Source organism: Doryrhamphus excisus, linkage group LG4, assembly GCF_037039965.1.
Source record: "Doryrhamphus excisus strain RoL-2023G ecotype Guam linkage group LG4, RoL_Dexc_Guam_v1.1, whole genome shotgun sequence".
In the NCBI taxonomy this organism is placed as follows: domain Eukaryota; kingdom Metazoa; phylum Chordata; class Actinopteri; order Syngnathiformes; family Syngnathidae; genus Doryrhamphus; species Doryrhamphus excisus.
Genome location: NC_136360.1, coordinates 17,054,608 through 17,069,834, shown reverse-complemented (window position 1 = coordinate 17,069,834; position 15,227 = coordinate 17,054,608). Strand labels below are relative to the sequence as shown.

The 15,227-nt window shown below is 38.2% G+C and overlaps 1 protein-coding gene across 6 annotated transcripts in view; it reads left to right on the top strand.

The window, feature by feature from the left end:
- Positions 1-13,794, top strand: part of elavl4 (ELAV like neuron-specific RNA binding protein 4) — a 127,558-nt gene extending 113,764 nt beyond the window's left edge. For 4 of the 6 annotated variants that reach the window (XM_078790305.1, XM_058074393.2, XM_078790303.1 and 1 more), the window contains 2 exons: positions 513-551; positions 7,415-13,794. In XM_078790305.1, the coding sequence (XP_078646431.1) occupies positions 513-551; positions 7,415-7,742 (367 nt within the window). In that variant the 3' untranslated portion in view covers positions 7,743-13,794. The remainder of the gene's footprint in view (positions 1-512; positions 552-7,414) is intronic. The other 2 variants (XM_058074395.2, XM_078790304.1) reach the window with 1 other exon arrangement.
- Positions 13,795-15,227: the final 1,433 nt, after the last annotated feature.

The following is a 15,227-nucleotide window of genomic DNA, read 5'->3' as shown; positions in this document are numbered from 1 at the left end:
TAGATTTTGTTCCACAGATGGCGCTAATGCACACGAAAGCTGCTTGCCAACCGCCAATAAACAACAGAAGAAGAAAAACACCACGAAGAAGAACGCAATCTGACAACTTTCCGATTGAGCGATTACAAAATACCTCAATCGGATTCGGGAAAAGAATATTCCACCCCTGTGAATCCGATTAGATATTTATTCAGATTGGCACTTTTCTTTCGGAATAAGGTTACATTCTTTCCGTTTGAGGAAATAAACCGACTGGAATCGGAATATTTGGGTTCATGTAAACGTGGCTATTGACTGCGGGTGTAGGTTGACAGTTAAGCACTAATTCATGTTCATGTTCATGGTATGTTCTTCTCGGGCTCCTCAGTGTAATGGGCCAAATCCAACAGATGTGTTTGTTCTTGAGTGAGACGGATCACACAGTCCCGACATAAGGGACTTTAGCATTAGCTCCATTGAGTAAGTCAACCATCTGCCCTACCATTAACCCCAGAACCCTCCTTCTCTTACAGGCTGGACAATTTGCTTAATATGGCCTATGGCGTAAAGAGGTAATTCAAAGTTCACCCAATGCCAGATATATATATCCATGTTCAATCAATTCGTTTTTTTTAATTTTTTATTGTAGTTTCTGTTGTAAAGTCAATTGCTTTTTTTTTGGTTTTGTTTTTTAATTTTTTGATTTTTTTTTTACTTGTGAGCTTGAGTGTGTTTCAAAGCAACCATTTCTATTGGTGGGGGGGCAGAGAACAATTTGTCTTTGTTTTCAGTGGTGATGGATTTGCTTTGTTTTGATTATGACAAGTGCTGGATTGTTTTGGGGTTGTTTCTGTGTACAGAATGGATTTGTTCTCTACTTCTTGATTTCTAGGTGTACTTTTTTTTCTTTATTGGATTCAGGTTCTCCAGCCTTGTCGCATCAAACAGCATATGTTGTTGAGCAAATTTTATATATATATATATATATATATATATATATATATATACACTACCGCTCAAAAGTTTTGGATCACTTGGAAATTTTTGGGGCTTTTTCTTGGCAGTCCTGCTATGAAGTCCAGCATCCTGAAGTGGCCGCTTCACTGTTGATACTGACACTGGTGTTTGACGGCTACTATTTAGTGCAGCTGCCAGGTGACGACCTGTGAGGCGTCTTTGTCTTAAACTACACACTCTCAGATATTTGTTTGCATCGTTTTTCTGTCCTTGTTAGACCCAGTTTGTGCTGCTCTCTGAAGGGAGTAGTTAACAGCATGGTAAGAGATTTTAGTTTTAGTTATGATTTTTAGATGGCTTTTCCAGCATGATTTATTAATAGATTTTGCATCGTTTTTCTGTCCTTGTTAGAGCCAGTTTGTGCTATTGCTCAGGATTTTTGTGTCTTTCATGATTACAGTCACCCCTGGTTTAATTAATTGGTTACAGACCTGCCAGTGATTAATCAATTTCCACGATATAGGATTCCAAGTCAATAAATTGAATATTTTTGTAGTTGGAGCACGGAAAATCTGTTTATGACTTTGTAAATACGAGGGATTTACGTTGCCGATTTTGATACCAATCATCCATGAGTGAAATTGACCAATTTTGACACCGATCATATGGAATAATTCTTGTTTGTTTCTTCTTGCACAGTTGTGCATCGTTTTTCTGTCCTTGTTAGACCCAGTTTGTGCTGCTCTCTGAAGGGAGTAGTTAACAGCATGGTAAGAGATTTTAGTTTTAGTTATGATTTTTAGATGGCTTTTCTAATCATCTATTAGCCTTATAAAATGATGAACTTGGATTAGCAGCCATACCAGGAGATTGATGCAGAGGACTGACAGTTGTTGATAGTAGGCCTCTATGCAAAAATGTACATCCTTCTTTGAAAATCATCTCATTCATTTTCATTGTTTGGGAAATGGATACAAATGTTTGTGAAATGGAAAAAAATGTTTGTGAAATGGAGGGAAATGTGTTTTTCTTTGGAAAACAAAGACATTTTCAAGTGATCCCAAACTTTTGAGCGGTGATGTATACGTATATACAGCGATACCTCGGTTTTCGCTATTCGAAAAAATATGACGACACCACAGCCGACTAGCATATGCTACCAAGAGTGCTTTACAAGCACAGATTGTACAAAAAATGTGTATTTTATTCAGAATTACTAATTAAAATTGGAGTAAATTGTCATTCGATACAAATAATATGATCATGTTCAGTTGGATTTCTATAAAACCAAAAGCAGATCATGTTGCTCATAGCAGCATAGGCGAGACTTTCAGTGATAGCTAAGGTTACGTGTTACATCGGGCAGCGTTTACGTACCCAAAAATGGGAGCGGGCAAGGTATAATGCTTTTAGAAGCTAGGCAGTTAAGTCATTCTATGCCTTTTGTTTGTTTCAAAAAGTACAAAAGTCGAAGCAATTTTTCGTATTAGATATCATATCCATCCCAGACACCAAAAAATATCAATAAGTCAATTTTTTAGAAGATAATTATTGTTTTACATGCGGAAAACAATTTGAAATACATATCGATAATGATTGAAATGGATAAACTACCATTTTACATCACTTGACTGTTTCCGATCTCTTCCGGGATTTCTTGTTTTTCCGTCAGGATGCGGCAAACTGTATGATAACAAATCCAGACAAAATTTTGCAGCAAATTTCCATCAGAATGGAATCATACAAAAACCGAGGTTAGACTGTATCCCTTTAATTTGACTCAAAAAAAAAATTGCTACTGATGCACTTGATGCTAAATTGACTTGAGCGACGAGTCTGACTGAACCTGGATCCTTGCTGGAAACAGGAAATGTTTCACTGCAGATGACGCCGCCTTTGCTCTGCGCTGCTCGAAGTCCCTCCTTTTGCCTCCATGCCTTTTTTAAAATTTCTTTCTTTCAGTTTCTTTTTTGCTTTCTTGCTAGCACACAATAGGTGTTACATAACCAGGATTGTCGCAGCGGCCGTTGTTGTTGATATGCCGACAGCGGCGTCTTGCATGTTGCAGGCACATGGGACTCCTTTTGGAGACATCTTGGTGTCTTAACACTGATTTTCACCACCAGTCAATTAGACCAAACATTAAAACACAGTGTATCAACGCTCACATGCATAGTCATCAATTAGGGATGGGCATACGACTAAATTGACAATCATATTTCATATTCTTTAATGGGATGGGAGAATTTCTCTTGGGATGGGAGATCTCCTCTTTCCATGTCAGTGCTGTTCTTCGTTGAACCAAAAACCAGCTGAGACCCAATCAAGCGCCTCTTCTGGTTGCAGCCAATTGCTTCTTCGTCAACAATCAATTCTACGCAATTGACGACAGAATGGAATAATATGCCCATCCCTAGCATGCTGATTGCAGAGCATGTCATCTGGAAGTTGGCTTTATAAAACAATGTGGCTAACGGCAGCCTCTTGTCAACTCAGGGTAAGGCTGGTAGGGTCAAGGTTAGGGCTGGTAGGGTTATGGTCAAGGTTAGGGCTAGTAGTGTTAGGGTCAAGGTTTGGACTGGTAGGGTTGGGGCTAGAAGTGGTAGGTGTAAGGTCAAGGTTAGTACGGGTTGGGTTAGGTTCAAGGTTAGGGCTGGTAGGGTTAGGTCTCGGACTGGTAGGGTTAGAGTGAAGGTTAGGACTGGTAGGGTTAGGTTCAAGGTTAGGGCTCGTAGGGTTAGGACTAGGAGTGGTTGGTTTAAGGTCAAGGTTAGTACTGGTTGGGTTAGGTTCAAGGTTAGGACTGGTAGGGTTAGGGTGAAGGTTAGGACTGATAGGGTTAGGGTAAGGACTGGTAGGGTTAGTGTCAAGGGTAGGACTGGTAGGATTAGGGTCAAGGTTAGGACTGGCAGGGTTAGGGTCAAGGTTAGGACTGGCAGGGTTAGGGTCAAGGCTAGGACTGATAGGGTTAGGGTCAAGGTTAGGACTGATAGGGTTAGGACTTGTAGGATTAGGGTCAATGTTACGACTGGTAGGGTTAGGGCCAAGGTTAGGACTGATAGGGTTAGAGTTAGGACTGGTAGGTTTAGGGTCGTGGTTAGGACTGGCAGGGTTAGGGTCAAGGTTAGGACTGGTTGTGTTAGGTTCAATGTTAGAGCTGGTAGGGTTAGGGCTAGGACTGGTAGGGTTAGGTTCAAGGTTAGGGCTGGTAGGGTTAGGGCCAAGGTTAGGGCTGGTAGGGTTAGGGCTAGGAGTGGTAGGTTTAAGGTCAAGGTTAGCACTGGTTGGGTTAGGTTCAAGATTAGGACTGGTAGGGTTAGGGTCAAGGTTAGAACTGATAGGGTTAGGGTTAGGACTGACAGGGTTAGGACTGGTAGGATTAGGGTCAAGGTTAGGACTGATAGGGTTAGAGTTAGGACTGGTAGGGTTAGGGTCAAGGTTAGGACTGGCAGGGTTATGGTCAAGGTTAGGACTGATAAGGCTAGTGTTAGGACTGACAGGGTTTAGGGTCAAGGTTAGGACTGATAAGGCTCGTGTTAGGACTGGTACGGTTAGGGTCAATTTGCAACAGATGTTATCTTAAGGCACTTTCCACATAAAGCAATTTTAGAACCACGTTTCTTATACACTAAAGACAACCAAATGAACCCCACATGACCAAGTACTTGAAGGCGGAGGCAAGGAAAAACTCCCTCCAGGGAAGAAACCGCAAACAGAACCCAGACTCCGTGGGGCGTCGGTCAGTCTCCACCGGTTGGGTTGAGATAGAGCGACAGAGTAGAAGGACAGATGGTAGATAGAGAGCGAAAACCAGCGAGTCACCGTGGGGGGGTGGGGATGACACAAGGCAACATAGCGAGAGCCGGAACACAACCTGAATGACTTTGGAGGTAGAGGAAGCTACAAGAATGTGTTTCACCCCCAGATTGATGTGTATTATATTATAGTAGAACCCGTTTATCTGCCCCCCCCCCACCCCGCCCCCACCCCCACAGTACATAATCGTTGAAGGCAAATGATTGCACTAAGTCCTTGGAGTCGATGATTCAATCGTCCCTAGCCCTCACGTGGTCCAGGGACAGGCTGTGCGGGATCAAAGTCATGCAGTCAGGTCGTAGTGATTGCGGGCTGTATATAGTCACTGGAGAGATAAGGATAAAGGTGGGGGGCCCCGGGTGGGGGGGCCCCGGGCAGCAAGCGGCGCCATCGATCAGTGCCACAAGCTCTGCAATAGTACAGAACAGCCTGCACACTTGTAGGGGAGGGTGGAAGGAATAGGCTTTGTACCTTCATGCCGCTGGGCTGTAAAGTGCTTCCACTTTCCATTTAGCCCCCCCCCCACCCCACCCCACCCTCAAAGAAAGCAGCCTTCCCAGGCAGCTGCAGCAAAGCGGAAATCTCAATTAAAGCGCCCAATGCTGCCTATACGTGTTTCTTGAAGAGAGATGGCATAAAAAAATGAACCTCTTTATCTCATTTACCTTTTATTTAAAATCCCCTCCCCCCCACCCTCTGAGCAGAAAAGGCAATTAAGTGAAGTCAACTGTGGATTCAAATCTTCTTGCATCACAAGAAAAAGGAGAAGATTACAAGGCGAATGAGAAGAGAAGAGATTTAGTAGGGCGGTGCGTGATCTTTGATGAATTTCGAGGAAACGCTTGAATTCAACGACTTTCCGCAATTTTAACTCTTGAGGGAGCCTGCTCAAGGGCGCCTGGAGAAAACCTTCATCAGGATCTCCTTGAGAAGATTCATGACATTTAGATGACGGGACGAGAAGGTTCAGATTGTTCAGGTTCTACAGTGCATTATAAATTAAATTTGTTATTATTATTATTATTTATGCAGTCCCAAAATGTAGTAAGACTGGTTCCACCTCTCATGTTTCAGCAACAGTTTTGTTATGCTAACACGGTACTGGAACAGAACTATCCTCCATGGTGGTATCACTGGTGGGTGGTAGACACGTCCTTCCTCGTGGATGCTCCACAGGATTCAGGACTGAGTACCCTAGAGTATTCCAACGTCTGTGTCTATAGTAATGTTTGCTGGGAAGATATACTATGTACAGCATTAAGCATTAACAGTTGCTGAAATGTGAGATGTACAGAATCATCTGTTGATTAATTCATAAATTAATCGCTGGTTGACTACCGCCCAGTATTGATTTTTTTCATGCATAAAAAACGGCTAACTGAACGAAAATACAACTAGAAAGCATTCAGAAGACGCATTCAACACATAAGACGTAGTATGTCATCTTACATTGGTGAGACAATAGCCACCGCAGGAAGTACGCAAGCTACCGAGCTAACTAGTTAACCTTCAATTAATTTAAATAGGCTAACTAGTTAGCTAACTAACTAGCTAGCTAAATAGGCAAACTAGTTAGCCTTCAATTAACTTAAATAGGCTAACTAGTTAGCGAACTAACAAGCTAGCTAAATAGGCTAACTAGTTAGCCTTCAATTAATTAAATTAATTTAAATAGGCTAACTAGTTAGCTAACTAAATAGCTAGCTAAATAGGCTAACTAGTTAGCCTTCAATCAATTTAAACAGGCTAACTAGTTAGCCTTCAATTAATTTAAATAGGCTAACTAGTTAGCTAACTAACTAGCTAGCTAAATAGGCTAACTAGTTAGCTAACTAACTAGCTAGCTAAATAGGCTAACTAGTTAGCCTTCAATTAATTCAATTAATTTTAATTTGCTAACTAGTTAGCTAACTAACTAGCTAGCTAAATAGGCTAACCAGTTAGCCTCCAATTAATTTATTCTGAATTTAAAGGGTTTGAAACTGAGTGGGGAATAAGTACAAAGTAAGCCAAAAATGTTGAAATGAGTTTTTTACTTTTTATGCGTGGCTAACTCCATCGTGCAAGTTAAGCTAATGCCATGTAAGCTAATGTCTCATCAACGCAACATAACTGGCGTCCTGTGACTAGCACTTCAATATTTTTTTACTAATAATAGACCATAATCAACTAGTAACAGCCATAATTTATGATTTTATAGATTTTTGAAAAAAAACATGATAGAGTAAAAGACGAGATTTGGTGTCGGGTGTGTGATCCAAGATGGCTGACAAAACAAGAGAGTAGTAATACCACAAGACTCGACGTACCAAAAGATAAAATCCAAGTTTGTTACACGCGACATTATTTAATAAACAAGGCAGTTTAGCAGAACCAAACATTTTTCCGAAGTCAAAATCATATTCACGATAAAGCGGGAAGTGAAATGAAATCAGACGCCGATAGATACAGTAAGATCGGGATTGTACTCTCCCCATTCCCACACTTCTGATGGGATGACAGATGTCCTCCTGGCACAGAGATCCGCAATCAAACACTTTTTTCTGCGCGAAGTAGAATCCTGTGCTTTGTGTTCTTGTCTTGGTATTTTGATTTGTGTTTCGCCATCCATTAAACGTTTGCCCTTTTCTCCGTCTTTTTCCGTTCTCTTGTTTTTCCTCAGGTTTTCTCCCATCACCATCGACAGCATGACCAGCCTGGTGGGCATGAACATCCCCGGGCACACCGGAACCGGTTGGTGCATCTTCGTCTACAACCTGTCCCCCGATTCGGACGAGAGCGTTCTGTGGCAGCTCTTCGGTCCGTTCGGCGCCGTCAACAACGTCAAGGTGATCCGTGACTTCAACACCAACAAGTGCAAAGGCTTCGGCTTTGTCACCATGACAAATTACGACGAGGCGGCCATGGCTATCGCCAGTCTCAACGGTTACAGGTTGGGCGACCGCGTCCTGCAAGTCTCCTTCAAGACTAACAAGACACACAAGTCCTGAACTTTATGTAAGAAGCAGTCGCCACCCCCAACCCCCAGCACCCCGGCCCCCATCCAAAATTGCCCCCCCCCCACAACCACCCCGCCCTCAAGCCCCTCCAGTCAGCAGCACTACTACCAACCTCCTTCAGTCATCCAACTGGAACATCAAGCAAGCATCCAAAACCAATTGAACTAGAAATGGCTTATATCATAACTTTGGACCTATAAGCCAACGTTGCCTAAGTATTACGGAAATGAAAATGAAAATGATTTCTGGGAAGTTCCCGTTGTTGTATATTCTTTCTGTTTGTTCTGGTTGCTAAAATGATTTTTCTCTTGGGTGTAAACGGTAGCAAATCCCCTCATTTTAGAGACGAGAATGTCCTTTTTAGACCAATTGTCTTGATTCAGGATTATTATTATTATTATTATTTTTTTTTTTGTATATCCGGATCCACTGTCGTTAGTATCCCAGACCTCCCTGTCAGTGAAAGGGGGGGGGCTCTTTTTTAAAAAAAAATTGGTGATCCATGCATTAATTTCTAGCCGTATTAAAAAACTTCCCTTATTATTATTATTATTATAATTATTATGTGGGATTTCACACTCCCGCTGATTCTGATGTAAAAAAAAAAAAAGTAATTTCTAACATTGTTTTTGTTTTGTATCGCAAACAAAACATAACGTCTTTCCTCACAGGGAGATGGGGTGCACGGGTGGGGGATGGGTTAGCTTTCCTGATGACATATTAAGTAATTTAAGAAAAAAAAATATCACTGTTGCCAAAGAGAAGATCTCTTTGCTTGGAAATAAAAAAAAAGATGCGTTTAGAAAAAAAAAGATAAAAATAAATAGAAAGAGGAATCTATTTTTATAAATGATAATTAAAATAATAATTACTGAGAAATTTTTACAAGAATCTGGATTTGAAAAAAGAGAAAAATATTTTGACTGGCTAACTGGGAGTGGGAGGGAAGGGGGGGGGCACCACCTTGTCTTGTCGTTCTGCCATTTCTAGGCTCAACAGATCGTTTGTTTTCCGAGGCAGCCCGGTTGGCGACAGCGATTTTGTAGACGGAAGGTTTTGTGAAAAAAAAAACAAAAAAAAAAACGGAAACCGAGGCGGGTGATTTTGGTAATTTTTCACACAGTGCGTAATTATTCAATACCCAAACGGGGAAGGGAAAGGGGAACCATCGTTAGCGTCCAGAGCCCCAAAGCAAGGAGACCCTTTGTCTGGTTCTTTTCCCGTTACCGTCAACATGTCCACATGGGACATCAGTAAACGCAACATATATGCATATGTCCACGTAGACCGCATCCTCGGCATCATATGGTTTCTCTTTGCTCCGCATTTGTGTGCAAAACTTCCTTTTAGCGATCAACAGTAGGTGCTATACTACATTATTCACATATCTTAAATATCCCAGTTGGTTGTTCTATGTGTTGTTTCGAAATACTAATACGTTGATGTTGGCATTGAATTGAGCTTCTTTGTTTATCGTTGGCCCAAATTGTCTGGTGAGACTATTTTGTTTGCTGAAAAACCACATCAACTCAATTCTGGGCGGTGTATTAAAAAAAAAAATTAAAAAAAGAACAAAAAATACGAAAAAAAAAATCACTGAACAAAATATTTTTTTTATTTTTTTTATTTTTGCTTTGTTTGGCTTGCTGATTCTTTTTGAGTTTCTTGCTCAGCGTGGCGCGTTCGTCCAACTTAACGATGATTAGCTCTAGTTCCTTTAGTCTAGATATTTGTTTCCTGAGAAAGGCGATCTATGACTACTGTGTCTTTATTTGCTCTGTACAAATAGATGATCTATCGATATATATATATATATCTATATATACATAGTCTACATTTGTTTTACAATATCTACTGTACTTATCTGAGTTGTCACTGTTCTTTAGTTGGAGCTTGTCTTTTTCAACTTATTATGAAGTGGTGGTTCAGTTACTTAGAAAAAAAAAACTTGTGAGGAAACTGTTAAATTGTCGTCATGTTGCTTGTGGAGAAAAAAAAATAAGGTTTGGATGAACTTTTCGTTATTACCTACCGCGGCAAAAAGAAACCGAACAAAAAGCTTTGAATATAAAAAGCGTATTTGGAACCTACTTCTCTAATTTATTTACTTTCTATTTATTTCTATTTATGATCTATTTATGAAGGGGTTAATTTATCTGTGTATTTATGTATTTATTTGTTTCATTGTCTGTGTATTTGCGTGATTCTGGTACAGGGAGTGGGGGCGTTTCTGAGCAAAAGGGAACAAAGCGACTAGTGGAGAAGCTCTTCCAGTAGTCCACTGCACTGAGAGAACTTTTAGTACGTTTGTGCTTTGTACCAATATATCAAAACGATCATATAAAAAAACTCTAAAAGTCAGGAAAACTGAAAAAAAAAGTGTGTGGAGCGTCGGCGGAGAGGGGGAGGGGGACGCTCTTCCCTTATTACTAGAAACAGTTACTCGCTATGCATAACCTAGTTATTAATAGTTCAATTTGCTATTGCTTTTTTCTTGTCTTGTTCAAAAATGAAAATCTCTTTCGATCTTTTTCCAATGACGTTTAGTCTTAATAGAATGTTATAAACAGTCGTTCTGGTTCAATATAACCTGTGATAAGTTTGTGTAGTTCTCGAAAGCCACTTCGTCCACACCCTCCCTCCACTTACTACCGCTTTGTGATGAAACCTTTATGCAAAAATGTTCTTTTTCACGACACTGATTGGAACGTTCGGCTCACCGAGGCTCATCCCAGGTTGCACTGGACTAAAGATATTTTTAAAATTGCATACCAACAGATGTTTAAAAATAGAAACTCTTATTTACAAGTACTCTGGAGGGATGAAAAGAGGATTGTACCGATTCTATATTTTATATACTCTAATATGATATATATTATATATTTTGAAAGGTAAAAGGTAGAGTTCCAGAGTTTGAAATATACACAATTGGATTCTTTTGTTCACAACGAGGTGTGTGTGTGTGAGAGAGAGTTTCTTGGACTAAGGCTGCGTTCACACTTGGGGTTATGTACTCTGGTCCAGACAAAAATTTCACCAAAAGCTTCCAAACTATACTTTTAAAGAGCTTATGAAACATCATGTGGCACAATGGTCTGCTGGGTTGAATATGTAAGGTAGCCGATTAATATATTCTACTGTTTTTACCGGCTCAGATTTCGCCAAAAGCTTCTAAAATATACTTTTCAAGAGTTTATGAAACATCATGTGGCACATTGTTCTGCTGGGTTGAATATGTAAGGTACTGATTAATATATTCTACTGTTTTGCCTGCTCAGATTTCACCAAAAGCTTCTAAATTATACTTTTCAAGAGTTTATGAAACATCATGTGACACAATGTTCTGCTGGGTTGAATATGTAAGGTACTGATTAATATATTCTACTGTTTTGCCTGCTCAGATTTCAGCAAAAGCTTCTAAAATATACTTTTAAAGAGCTTATGAAACATCATGTGGCACAATGGTCTGCTGGGTTGAATATGTAAGGTAGCTGATTTATATATTCGACTGTTTTTACCGGCTCAGATTTCGCCAAAAGCTTCTAAAATATACTTTTCAAGAGTTTATGAAACATCATGTGGCACAATGGTCTGCTGGGTTGAATATGTAAAGTAGCTGATTAATATATTCTGTTTTTACCAGCTCAGATTTCACCAAAAGCTTCTAAAATATACTTTTAAAGAGCTTAAGACATATCACGTGACATAACTGAAATGTTCTAAACCTAAATGCTATCTGCTTGATGGAATAGATTGGTTACTTTTATATTCTGCTATATTTGCCATATTTATTTATTTACCATAAGCTTGTAAAATATACATTTAAAGAGTTTTTGTGACATGTTTCCTGATGTAACTCAAATATTCCAAACCAAAATACTGTCTTCTGGGTTGAATACATGGTCTACGTTTATATCCTGACATATTTATTATCTCAGATTTCACCTAAAGCTTGTAAAATATACTTTAAAAGAGTTTTTGTGACATATTTTGTGACATAACTCAAATATTTCCAACCAAGCTGATCCAGTAACCATCTCAGATTTCAGCAAAAGCTTCTAAAATATACTTTTTAAACGCTTTTGTTACACATTATGCGATGTAGTCCAAATATTACAAACCAAAATATTGTTTTCTGGGTTGAATACATGGGCTACTTCTATATCCTGCCATATTTATTGCCTCAGATTTCAGCAAAAGCTTGTAAAATATACTTTTAAAGAGCTTTTGTGACATTTTATGGGACATAACTTAAATATTTCCAAACAAGCTGATCCAAGCTGTTCTAGTAACCATCTCAGATTTCAGCAAAAGCTTGTAAAATATACTTTTAAAGAGCTTTTGTGACATTTTATGTGACATAACACAAATATTTCCAAATAAGCTGATCCAAGCTGTTCTTGTAACCATCACAGATTTCAGCAAAAGCTTGTAAAATACACTTTTAAAGAGCTTTTGTGACACATTTTGTGACATAACTCAAATATTTCCAACCAAGCTGATCCAAGCTGTTATAGTAACCATCCCAGATTTCAGCAAAAGCTTGTAAAATATACTTTTTATGGGTTTTTGTTACCCATTATGCGATGTAGTCCAAATACACCAAACAAAAATATTGTTTTCTGGGTTGAATACATGGGCTACTTCTATATTCTGCCATATTTATTGCCTCAGATTTCAGCAAAAGCTTATAAAATATACTTTTAAAGAGCTTTTGTGACATATTTTGTGACATAACTCAAATATTTCCAAATAAGCTGATCCAAGCTGTTACAGTAACCATCTCAGACTTCAGCAAAAGCTTGTAAAATATACTTTTAAAGAACTTTTGTGACATATTTTGTGCCATAACTCAAATATTTCCAAACAAGCCGTCTCAGATTTCAGCAAAAGCTTCTAAAATATACTTTTTTAAAGGCTTTGGATACACATTATGCGATGTAGGCCAAATATTCCAAACCAAAATGGCTTTTTCTGGGTCGGTTAGGAATAGGTTACTTTGATATTCTGATATTTTTACCATCTCTGATTTCACCAAAAGCTTCTGAAATGTACTTTTAAAGTGCAGTCACACACACACATGGAGGGGGGGAGGGACTTCCTGTCATTTGTGTGTCACATTTGAGCTCAAGTCAATCGAAGCGGTGCACACCAGGGTTGGGGTGGCAGCACCATAACGAGCAGAGTTGCTTTTTCCGAACCGAGTGTGAACGCACCCTAATTGAAATGCACACACAAACACCTCAGTCATCATTACCATCTGTACGCCATCACACATACACGAGCAGACCCCTCCACGCCCCCGTCAGGGGGGGGTTGGAACTTATGCAACAACCCCGGTAGAACGTTGTTCTCACGTCTGAACTCATTTCCTTCCCTCTTTGATGATGACCTTTCACCTCCCGTCATGGTTGTACGTGTGAGAAGAAGTGCATGATGGGATGCATGATTCTTTATGAGTGTGTGTGAGTCTAAGCCACCCCACCCCGGCCCCCGCAAAGGCCCCCGCCATCCCTGTAGCGCCCTCTAGTGAGTGCCAGTCGGACCCAGTAGTGGAGGAGGGAAGGTGATCAGAGGAACTCGGCTCTTCTTCTCGTTGCTTTTCTTTTTCTTTCCCCCTCCTGAGACGTGTTTGTTTACTATCCGATTTAAAAAAAAATCTATAAATCCTTAAAGACAAAAAAAGATGAAAAAATGTCGGTTGAGCCTCGTGATTGCGGCTCTCTCTCTTTCTCTCTCTCTCTCTCTTTCTCTCTTTCTCCCTCTCTCTCTCCTGCTTATGTTATTACTTAACAATTATTACGATGATGATGATTATTATTCTGGTTATTTATGCTATTATTCTTAGTATTCTTATTCTTATTATTAATCCAATTACTGCGATGAATGACTTCATGTTATCCTTGCTAGTTTAGGTCATTTCTGAAACTGGAAACAAAATAGAAATCTTGCTGTAAATGTTTGTTTTTTCTTTTTCATAAAACTGTTGTGTTTGAATTATTTGTACTTTTGAATGTTGGGACAATAAAATGAGGTGTCAAGAGCTGGGATGTCTCTAGAATTTGCTTTTTAATTTTATACACCACCAGCACGACGGATGTAAAGACGCTTATGTATATCTTATGTTTATGTTTATGTTTATTTCAGACATGAAAGGAAAACAAAACACAACCATAGCAAGATGACGCATCACCTCAATCAAACTACAACTATGAAGTAAACATTAAACATAACATAACTTTGAGCTGTTATTTCCAAATGCCCGCAAGGCATGCTGGGTAGTCCAGCAATATGAACAAATATTGGCTATAAAGAGCATGTTATAACTCCCCTTTGTTTACTTCACTGGCCGCCACCTCAAAGTATTTTTTAAATATTGGGAGGAAGCTACCCAGCATGTCTTGCGGCAGGAATATAAGGGTGGGGTTTTTAGGCATGTGTAATGTTGCGGTGGGTAGGCTACTTTGTGTGTTGCATGCCTGATGCGGCCTGCGGGCGCAGTTTGCCCACCCCTGATCTAAATCCTACATGTGTTGACTGATTTTATGTGCATCACTATTTGCTTTATATTTATTATTGTTTATTTGATCTAAATACTTGTTGACTGAAAAAATACTTTATTTATCTAAATATGATATCTAAATTATTTCTTTGATTTTATTTTTCTAAATTACTTTTTCCCAAATGAATTTTTGTTTAATTTTATTTTATTTAAGTAAAGCCTTCATATGTTGACTGTTTTTATGTCAATAATAACTGTTATTTTATTCATTTTTTATCTACATCCTTGACTGATTTTATGTCCATCACTATTTGTTTTATATTTATTATGGTTTTATTTGATCTACATACTTGACTGAAAAAATATTTTATTTAGTTTTATTTATTTAAATATATATCTAAATTATTTCTTTGATTTTATTTTTCTAAATTACTTTTCTATTTATCAAATTTACCAAATGAATTTTTGTTTAATTTTATTTAATTTTATTTTATTTGTTTTTATGTCGATAATAACTCTTATTTTATTTTTTTTTATCTACATCCTTGACTGATTTTATGTCCATAACTATTTGTTTTATATTTATTATTGTTTTATTTGATCTACATACGGGTATAAAAAAATACTTTATTTAGCTTTATTTATCTAAACATATATCTAAATTATTTATTTGATTTTATTTTTCTAAATTACTTTTCTATTCATCAAATTTCCCAAATGAATTTTTGTTTAATTTTATTTCATTTAAGTAAATCTTTCATATGTTGACTGTTTTGATGTCAATAATAACTTTTATTTTATTATTTTTTTATCTACATCCTTGACTGATTTTATGACCATCACTATTGTTTCATATTTATTATTGTTTTATTTGATCTAAATACTGCATGTTGACTGAAAAAATACTTTATTTAGTTTTATTTACCTAAATATATCATATCTAAATTATTTCTTTGATTTTATTTTTCTAAATT